Source organism: Phocoena phocoena, chromosome 1 (assembly GCF_963924675.1).
Source record: "Phocoena phocoena chromosome 1, mPhoPho1.1, whole genome shotgun sequence".
Lineage (NCBI taxonomy): Eukaryota > Metazoa > Chordata > Mammalia > Artiodactyla > Phocoenidae > Phocoena > Phocoena phocoena.
The window spans coordinates 46,090,691-46,101,217 of NC_089219.1; the positions used below are offsets into that span (position 1 = coordinate 46,090,691).

The window sequence follows — 10,527 nt, forward strand, 5'->3', positions numbered from 1 at the left end:
CAGGCCCTGCGGCCGTGAGGACGCAGATCCGAGGAGAGGTGGGGCCGGCCGCTCCCTGAGCCCGAGCCCAGGGTCCAGGCCGCAGTCGGCCAAGCCCGAAGCGTGGGCGGGAGCCAGGGGATGATCATCACCGGAGTCGACAGCGAAGCCGGACTCCACGCGCCCCTCGGCGCCCCCACCCGGTGGCCGAGACCCTGCGCGGTGAAGCGGGCTTTGCACCGCTCCCACCGGGTCGGGGCGGCGATCGGACGGGACGCACGGCGGCGGACGAGATGCCCTGGACCAGACCCGGAGCCGGACAGTAGCGCTTCTGCGGGCTCGGAGAGCTGGGCTGGGGGACGGTCGCCGGGCCGCCCCTAACGCCGGGCGCCCCCTGCAGACCAGAGAGACCGCCCTTCCCAGGTTCGCTCTGCCCATGGGCGCGACAACCATCATGCCTTCACGTGACTCCGCTCGGCTCGCCAGGCTCCCAGCTCCGGGACCACGCCTGACCCTGCAGCGCGATGGCTGCGCGCAAGGTGGGTATAAGCTTCCTTCTCTCCCCGCCCTTAGGAGCATCTCGGCTCCTCCTAATCCAGCCCCCCCCCCGCCCCGCCCCCTTCCCTTCACCTTGACCTCAGTGACTTGGTGAGCAGAGTCTGTTCACCCAAGTCTCCTCCTAACTGTGTTCTAACTTGTTGGGTGGCCTTGGACCATGGCGCTCAGAGCCTCAGTTTACCCGGGGTTACACGAAGATGGTTTGGAACACTTCTTGTTCAGATGGTTTAGTTCTTTACAGAAAACTGACACCTAAAGTTCCCCTGTTGGTAGCAGGGATAGTACGATATTATCTGTGCCCATTTTACAAAGGAGGGAACTGAGGCATGGAGAATCTAGGTAACTTACCCAGTGTCAGAGCCAGGGTCCATCCTCTCTGTCAAGCTGTGTCACTGTTTGCCATCTTGCCACCTCATCTTCACAACTTGCTCCCCAGGAAGTTGTGGAATTTGAGCTCAGAGATGTTGGGTTGCCTGATGAAGGTCACAGAGCTAACAGAGTGGCTATAGTCAGAGGCAGTGATAACTCTGGCTGGTGGGAGGTGGGGTGGCAGCAGCAGAAAGGCTTCTGGGAGGAGGTGTATTTGGCATGGGTCTTGAAGGGGGGTGTGAAATGAGGGCCCTGAATGGGGACAGAGGGCTCCCCAGGAGCAGCAGGTGTAGGGGACCCCAGGAGTTTGGGTGTATGGGTGGGGGGGATATGAGGGAGCTGGAAGGAGGGGCCAGCCTGGCAGCCTGACTGAGTGCCAGATTGGGAGTGGGACTCAGGAAACGTAGAGACGTTTCCTCCCTGCCCGGGGCTGGGGTTATGCCCTCCAGGGCAGGGAGCCCTTTCTTCCTCCCCCACCAGGGTCCAGGGTACACTACTGTGAAGGGTGAGTAAACTGCCTGAAGACCACGTCTCTGAAATGGGCCAGGGGAATCTGGGGCACGACACCCTTCCCATAAGCCATCAGAGCCCCGATCTGTAACAATAATGAAGACCACCTCACAACAGAACAGGCTGTCCTTCATCCAGCTGGACGTTGACGCCTTCCATCTCCCGGGGGTGGTAGGTCATTGCGTGCTCTGCCTGCCCATGGTGGATCCACGTGGAGGGAGGGAGTCTCACACAGAAGTAGATGACAGCATCCAGTGAGAACATGCTAAGGGGAATTCCAGGGGCTTGTCTGAGGTCTGGGAGCATTTGAATCAGGAAGTAGGGCAGAGCATTTTAGAAGGTGGGATCTGCCCGTGCTGAAGATTTACAAACGCATCTATTCACGGCACGGTCTCAACTTTATATACTGAAAAATACAGATGGATCTAGCTATGCACACAGGGATTTGATTCAGACTCGACCCGGTTCAAATTTGGCACTGACCTTGGACAAGCTGTCACCCTCGAAGCACTGACCTTGGACAAGCTGTCACCCTCGAAGCTCCAGTGTCCTCAGGACATAATGCTGTTGTAGGATTAAGATGTCGGGTACCTGTGAAGTGCTGGATGTGGTTCCCAGCGCCTGTAAAGGCCCAGTACACATCTACTGCCGCCATCATCAGCCATGCAGGCCAAGGGAGGGCTGGAAAGGAGGCATTCACTTGCAGATCATGCTCACCTCTGTGGGGCAGCATTAATGATGATTTGTATTTTGCATTTTTATTCTCTTCTGTGGTTTCCTCCTCTTCTCCACAATGAGGAACTATTTCTTTTTTAGAAATTTAAAAGCATTGTAAGTTACCTTACTCAGGAGTGAGTTCTGCAAGGATTGAGACACACAGCTGTATACGGCTTTGGGCAAAGTCCCTCACCTTTCTGGGTTCAGTCTCCTCATTTGCAAAACAGGGATTTCTTTCCCTGCCCTGACCATCCACCTCAGTTGTGGTGAGTCGGATGAGATTCCAGGTATTAAGCGGAACTGTCAAGTGCCATTATATACAGGCAAAGGGTTCCCGTTATAGATTTGCTGTGTTTTTTTTTCCCCCCAAGCTGATTTCTGCAGCTTTTCCTTCTGACAGCCTCTCCTCGCTGTCTGACTTTGGAAAGACTGTAGTCAGGTTCTTTTTCTCTTCCCCAGAAAATGCCTTGAGCTGGAGACAGGAGGCCTTGCCCCTTAGACAAATTCACAGGAAGAGAATTGGAGGTAATTTACAAGTGGCATTTTTCTAAATGCTTCTGGTGGCCTGGAGGCTCAGAAAGATTGGGGTCCACTCCTCGAGCATTACATGTATACATTCTCTCTTTCTCTCTCACGTGCATACACACACACGTTTTTTTTTTTTTTTTTGCGGTACGCGGGCCTCTCACTGTTGTGGCCTCTCCTGCTGCGTAGCACAGGCTCCAGGTGCACAGGCTCAGCGGCCATGGCTCACGGGCCCAGCAGCACCGCGGCACGTGGTATCCTCCCGGACCGGGGCACGAACCCGCGTCCCCTGCATCGGCAGGCGGACTCTCAACCACTGTGCCACCAGGGAAGCCCCACACACACGTTTTTAAACACCTCTGGGAACATGCCCTTTTGAAATCTAAAGGCTCACCTACTAGATCTTGAACTGCCTTTGAATGGCTGCACAGCAGGTCATCATTTGATGCACCACATTAGGCTGGGCAAGTCCCCATTTGTAAGGCTGACGATTGAAGTCTTCCTAAGGTCTGTGAGTTCCCCAGCCCCCTCCTTCACCGGCTCAACTTTTGGAAGAGGAGAGGGGCCCTCTGTAAGTTCTGCTAGCAGCCTGTTAGAGAGCCTGCCCTTTGTACAGGTGAGGAGACAGGCCCGGAGCAGTTGAGAGGCTCACTCCAGGACACGGCTGGTGAGCTGTAATGTAGGGACTAAAACCAGGCTCCAAGGCTGGGCGGTATAGCAGCTGGAATCTTGTGTTCCCTCCCCTCTCCCAGCCCCTCCCAACTGCGAGAGGGGCTTTTCACACAACAAGGTTTATTCAGCAACGCTGTTTCTCATTTAGGAGAATTTCTTCAACAAATGTTTATAGAGCAGCTACTATGTGCTAGGCACTGGGGGTTATAGCAGTGAACAGGGCCTATACAGACCCTGCCCCCAGGAAGCTTCCTGTGTGGTAAGGACAGTAAGCAAAGGAGAAACCAAACAGGCAGGATAAAAGCTTGGTCCAAGAAAGCCCAGGGGACTCCAAGTTTAAAGTGTCCCCAGCCAAGGCTTCTCAGGTGAGGGCCAAGCTGAGCTGGGAGGGGAGACGCAAGTTACCAGGCAGAGGGAACAGTATGTACAGCAGCCTAGAGGTTGGCTTTGGGGACAGCCCCTTCCTGTCTGCATAATCTGGAGCCAGGGTTCCTCCCAGTTATTTTTTTTCCCCTGGGCATTTTGTCTTTGCCTCATTGAGATAACACTGTGCACATAATTTGGCAAACTAAGTTGAAACAGGTCAGATATCATAAGCATTTACCCCGTTGTTAAACATTTGTGTTGAGCTTTTAAAAAAATGAGTCATGAATATTCCATCTAGAGTTTATGCCGTGGTTTACTCACCCTTTCCCTATAGTTGGACACTTAGGCTCTTTCCAAATTACAACCATTAAAAATAAGGCCATGGTGAACATCTTTTTGCACAAAGGTTTGCTTTGTGTCATGAATTTCAACTTCAGGCTTCTCAGTGCCCCTTTCCCACTAGCTCCTTTACCCACCCCCAGTTTCAATGTCTTCCTCTGTCAAATGGAGAAAAGAGCATTGACCTTTCGAGACTGTGACGAAGGTGAAGTGAGGCAAGGCGTAACCAGCAAGGCTCTCTCCTGGCAGGCCTGGCGGACCCCGCAGCGTTCACTCTTCTCCCTCCCAGCCTGCAGTGGGGAGTCTCATGCACACCAGGCTGGTGAGGCCTCTGAGTCCGGGGGGAGTCCTGGAGTGAACCCAGCCACACTTAACTGAGCTTCTACCAGGTCCCAGGTGTGGTGCTAGGAACTTGAGACACATTATTTGTGGCCTTCAGAACAGCCCTGCAAAGTTGGGAGCATCATCTCCATTTCACAGATGAGGAAACTAAGGCACAGAGAAGTCAAATGACCCCTCTGAGTTTGCACAGTGACCTCAGGCAGGAGGACTAAAATCCAGTCTCTGGTACCCAACAGGCCTCTCACGGGGCCCGTTTCCTCTTCTCTCTCCTTCTCGGTGTCCAGACGTGTGACAGCGGCCGTGTGGCCTCCACCCTGTGCTACTGCATGACGGTCACCGGCATGGTGGTTCTGGTGGCCGGGACACTCTGCTTTGCCTGGTGGAGTGAAGAAGATGCAGAAGAAGAGCCAGCCAGCCGGCTCTGCCCACAGGACGCCCTGAGCCTGAGGCCCCCGGTCCCCTGTTCAGGTCGGTCAGCTTCTTCTGCTGCGGTGCAGGTGGCCTGCTGCTGCTGTCTGTCAAGGCCAGCACCAAGGGGCCGCCTCGATGGGACTCATATCACCTCTCCAGAGACCTGTACTACCTCACTGTGGAGCCCTTGGAGAAGGAGAGCTACAGGTCAGCAGGGCTGGGTGGAGGCCACAGGTGGGGCACTGTCACATCATCATGCATTTGCTCAGCAAACTTTCATGGGGTTTCTCCTCTGGACCAGACGTTGCCTATGCCCTGGGGTCTTGGAGGCTGATCAGCACTCCTGGAAGAGTTTAAAGTCCCTCGACAGAGGCAGACTTTGACAAATCAGAGTAGTTAAAGCTGTGAAAGAGGACAGACATGGTTCTGTGGGGACATGGAGAAATCCAGGAAGGCTTCTTGGAGGAGGTGGCAGCAGAGCTCAGCATACAATAATAGCAAATGCCTGTATAGTACTTAAATGAGATGATGTATATGAAGAACTCAGCCCAGAGCCTGGCACACAGTAGGTGCACAACAAATGTCAACTTTTCCTCAAGTAGATAAGGTGGAGAGAAGTGTTTTAGGCAGGCAGAAGAGCGTGTGCAAAGGCCCAGGGGTGAGGTGGGGAATGGAGACAAAACCTTGCATTTGGACAGTATTTCTCATCTTTTTTTTCATTATCATTCCCTCTAAGGAGACTTTTTAGGCATTTTTTTCTTCATCTTCCCCCATGAAATGTTAATACCACAGATATACTACATATTTGGTCTGTATGTATATTTGTGCTTTATATGTAAACACAGTATCAGCAGGAGTCCAAGAACCAATTTTTGCCCTATTGAGAATGCATGTATCTTACATGCTCTTATGTACTTACTCATTCACCAAGTATCAGCTGGGCAGGCATATCAGGGGCCTGCATACATCTTCCCCAGTCTAACCTACCTGCAAGGTAAGAATTACTGTTGTCTTTTACAGAAAAAGAGGGTGAGGGTTATACAGCTAGAAAGTAGCAGAGCCTGCTGGCTGTGAAGTGTGCATTCCCCCACACCACTCTGTAAGCACTGGATTTGCATGTACTAAGGGTTAAGCCATATATTTGGCAACTGGCCTCGGACCTGGGCACCCTTCTTCCCTTGGTTAGAGGGAAAAATGCATTCTGAGTTAAAGAAAGTAACAGATTAGTCCCTGCTACTGGCCTGTGACTCCTTGAGGTCACAGACAATAAAGTATTCAACAGAAGCCCCTTATTCCAATGGTCAGGCCCTAATTTGACTATTAGAGGGAAGGGCAGGGCCTTGGGGACTCTTCTCAGTTGAGAAACCTGGGTCTCAGAGAGACCAGTGACCTACCTGGTCACACAGTCGGTTAATGGTCAGTTGGAACCAGACCAGGCCTCGGGATTCTCTGGACTGGAGCCTGTCCCTCCCCGCCCAGCCTGGCCTGAGCACAGAAGGTAGGTGTTGTCTGTAGACACAGCCGTGTTGACCCAACAGGGTCCAGGACATAGCTGCATCTGTCAGGTGGGGCCACTTGGCCTTCATTCCCAGCCGGGCCAGGGTGGAGCCTACCCAGGAGGCTGTGGGGTGCTCATGGCCCATCAGGTTCAGAGACCAGGTCTTAGATTCAGAGCTGGGGTGGCTGGATGTTGGAGAGGCTGCTTCTGCTAATGGCTCTTTCTTGTCCCTGGGGCTAAGCCACCCTGGCCCTCCTGCTGAGAACCCAGCATCTGGGCCCCATGGGGAGGCCACTCAGCTGTCCCTGCCCCCAGGGTCCTTGCTCTCTGCAGGTAACTCTACGTTAGAGAGAAAGACCTTCTAGGCTGATGACTTGGGCAGGTCCATTTCTCTCTTGGGGCCTCAGTTTCCTCATTTATTCATCTACTTATTCTTTCCTGCATTTCACCAACATTTACTGAGTACCTAACTACGCAGAGCGCTGACAATGCAGCAGTGGATGAAACAGACAAAACCCCTCCTCTCAGGGGCTCCCATCTTAAGTGTGAGCCCTAAATGAGGTGCCTGGATGGGAAGCCTCCTGGGACACCCCCCCCGTCCCGCCGACGCCTCAGTAAGTACAGCAGAAAAAGCGTGGGTCTAGTCAGACACGAGGCTTTCAGTGTCTGCTCTTTCTTTTCTAAGCTCTGTATTCTTGAGCCTGTTACTTGGACTCTCTGAACCATGTCTAGTTCTTCCCCTGTCAATCCTGGAATTTTCCCTAGGATTGCTGTTAGGCTCAGATGAGATGATAGATGGGGAGGTGTATTCACTGCAAAGTTTGCTGTTCTTCCCGCACTTTCATTTTATGATGTACTCTCATGCCTCCTGATTTAAGCCTCACTGCTTATGAGGCAGTGTAAGGATTAGATCCATTTTGCAGATGAGAAAGCTGAGGTGTGGAGAGATTAGGGCTCAGGGTTGGGGGAGCTGTGATGGGTGGAGTTGGCGTGGGTTTTGCAAGCAGGCAGAGCTGGGGCTTTGCCGCTTCATTGGAGTGCGGCCTCCACTCACCTGTGCAATGGCTGAGGGCTGCTACCCCCAGGCTTGTCATGAAAGTGAAATAAGATTAGAGAGCTTGAGTGTTGGGCATACAGCGTTTCATCCCTGGTCCCTGTCCCCTTTCCCTACTGTGTTTGCTTGACTCAGCTGAATAATGGAAGAGCTGGTGCCAGGCTCAGATCTCACGTCCCCACCAGGCTCCAGAGAGTGGGGTGAGCCCCAGCCTCGTTGGAGCTTCCTGTGCATGGGGACCACAGTGGCCAGCCCGCCCCACACTGCTGCAGGGGGCCACATCCAGAATACACCACAAATGGGCCTGCCCCTGAAGTGTGCAATATGGTCACCCTGAACTTCATGTTCCCCAAGTTTCCAGCCTGCTGGACCATGACTCTGGCAACCTGGGGCCGGGTGGGCCCAGCTGGCTAGGTGAGGTGGCATGAGGGATACTGCACCTCTGCCCTCGAAGCAAACTTCCTGCTGTGGTCTGATCTCACCTGCCACCTGTGCCCTGCTCTGCCAGCTGTTGCCTGCTGGAGCGGCCCCAGGCATACCCAAAACCTGACTCATGTCTCTGGGGCTTGGAGAAGTAGGGAGCAGCAGGGCCATGGCTGGGAGGTGAGCAGGGCAGGAGATGTGGGGTTCTGGAAGCCTAATCACCCATATTTTCCTGAGCGTTGTCAAAGCATTTTCCATTTTTCCCTCTCCCTGAATCTACAAAATGGGAATTGTTATCCTCATTTTATAGATGAGGAGAAAGGCTCAGAGAGACTGTGAACATAGCCTAGGTCACACAGCAATTGAACCTAGTTTGCCTACCTCCAGGAGCAATATTCTTTGCCTGCCCTCTCCTCAAGGGATGCTGGGAGTCAGAGGCGGGTGAGACCCCTTATCTGATTTCTCAGCTGCAGGGCTCCTGGGCTTCTGAGGAGGAGGGTCTGTGAGAGAAGTTTGCAAAAGCACTGGAAGGGGAGCCCAGCTTGGGCTCTTGGCTGGTGCCCTCCATCAGACTGGCACACAGCCTGCTCCATGACCTTGGTCACGTGGTCCCAGTGGGCTGCTCTTGGGCTGTGGTGGGCGTGGGCTGAGAAGATACGTTGCCCATAGAAGGGCCATGTCCACGGGGGTGATGGGTGCTCACCTGAGGGGCAGCAAATTCCTGGCACAGCTGCCCCATCACCACTGGAGCGAAGACCCCTCCACCACCTGTCTGTCCTCTGGCCAGCCTCCTGCCATCGGTCTTCCCCTGTCTAGACAGGCTGGTGTAGATTGAACTAATTTGCTGCTGGCTCCAAACTGATGGCCTTGGGCAAGTGACAGCCTCTCTGAGCCTGTGTGGCTCCTGCTAGCAGCAGATCTGTGATAACTTTTGTTACCTACACCCCTGCCTCATGGAGACCTTTGAGATTTTGTTACCAGCTCCCATTTATGGAGCATGTGCTAAGTGTCCCTGTATTACCTCATGTAATCTTCATACGGTCCTGTGAGGTAGATGCCCTTATTGTCCCCATTTACAGATGGCGAAACTGGGGCCTAGGTTAATAGAGTTACTGACTCATGATCTCCCACAGGGAATGTGGCTGACCAGCCAGTGCTGACTCATAGCCAGCCCTCGAGCCACTTGGGGTGGGAGGGGACCTCCGAGGTCACCTAGTCAACCTCCATATCTGGCAGTATCTTCCCAAAGCAGAAGCAGTCCAGACAGAGGATCAGTGACCCTCCCACCCCCAAGGTCCTGGGAGGGGAAGGGGCCCTGACTTCCCAGAGATGACCCCCCCCAGGGCCCTGGGAGGACCGAGGGCCAGCCTCATTCCCGTCAGCATTGTTGTGGCTGGGATGCAAGTGACCTGTTCTTGGAATCTAGGGGGCAGAGCCTGGTCAGAGGAGCCTCAGAGGATCTGGTCTGTACCTCAAGTCCCTCCAGGGTGGTTCATTTTGGGGAGGTGGGGAAAGTCACAGGAAGGCCAAGCTCTTTAGAGATAGATAGGGTTGACTGGGTAGATAGTGAGCTCTCCGTCTCTGGAGGTATGCAAGTAGAGGTAATCACTTGGTGGACTTATCAGGGCCTCAAGCATCCAGATGGGCAGGGGAATTGAGGTCTCGCATCCTGCCCTGGGCATCCACAACTCCAGATTTTGTAAGGGAGATGATTACAGTAAGCTGGAAGTCTTTTTCCCCATTGATCATCACTCAGTCTTTCAACAAACATCCCCAAGCATCAATCCCTGGACACCCAAAATCAGTCCCTGCCCTAGGGGATAACCAGCTGGGGTCAAGAGTGACAGAAGGGAGAGGACTGTGGGGACCCAGAGGAGGGAGTGGGAGATTTGCTAGGGGAGGTCAGGAGAGCTCCCCGGAGGAGACTCAACGGACAAGTGGGGATTGACCAGCAGGGAAGGGGTGAGGGAGGTGGGAAGGACTTTCCCTGTCGAGAGAACTGAGGAGACAGAGGGTGTGGTGAGCCCATGTGGGGAACCAACTGTATGGAGAACTAACTATAGCACAGGGAGGGTGCAGTTGGGGGAGGTGAGGTTGGCAGGGGCCGGCTGATGTCAAGCTTCAGCTGTGTCTATGGTGCCCTGGGGAGCCTACAGCCTTCCTCGCTCTCTTCCTGGCATGCAGTAGGGTTTTGCCCCACCCCCTGCTCACAGCCTCTCTTCTGTCCCTGTAGGACCCCAGAGGTGGTTGCCATCCCCACTTACGAGGAGGTCGTGCACTGCCGACTGGCTGAGGGGCCCCTGACACCACCTGCATACCCCGTGGAGGAAGACCCGGAGCGCAGTGCCTCGGGTGATGCCCTGCTTGGGGCCCAGCCCCCCTTGCCTCCGCCCAGCTACGAGAGCCTCATCCTCGCTGACGGTGGCTTCTCTGGAGAGACACCTGGGGCTGCGTGCTCCTGACCAGGCCCGGATCAGATTGCAGGGGAGGAAGTTAAAGGCTTCTAGCAGGCCTGGAAGCCAGAAACAAATGATGGGCTTCTTCTAGCCTCTAGTACAGTGCCTGGTACACAGCAGGCACTCAGTGTTGCTGAATGCTGTTTTATTTTTCTATTGCTGTGTAACAAATGGCTTGAAATAAATCCATTTCATTCTCTCTCATGATTCTGTGGGTCACCTGGGCCCAGCTGGGTGGTTCTGCCCCACGTGACACTGGTGGGGCTGTAGTCTTCAGGGCCCAGCTGGGCCGGCACGCCCAAGATAGC

At 54.0% G+C, this 10,527-nt stretch overlaps 1 protein-coding gene across 1 annotated transcript; it reads left to right on the forward strand.

Moving 5' to 3' along the window:
- The first annotated feature begins 503 nt into the window (after positions 1-503).
- On the forward strand, positions 504-10,270 carry TMEM61 (transmembrane protein 61). Its single transcript, XM_065883927.1, is given in 4 exon segments — positions 504-518; positions 4,614-4,785; positions 4,788-4,995; positions 9,997-10,270. Coding segments are annotated over 4 exon segments (669 nt in total).
- The last annotated feature ends 257 nt before the right edge of the window (positions 10,271-10,527 follow it).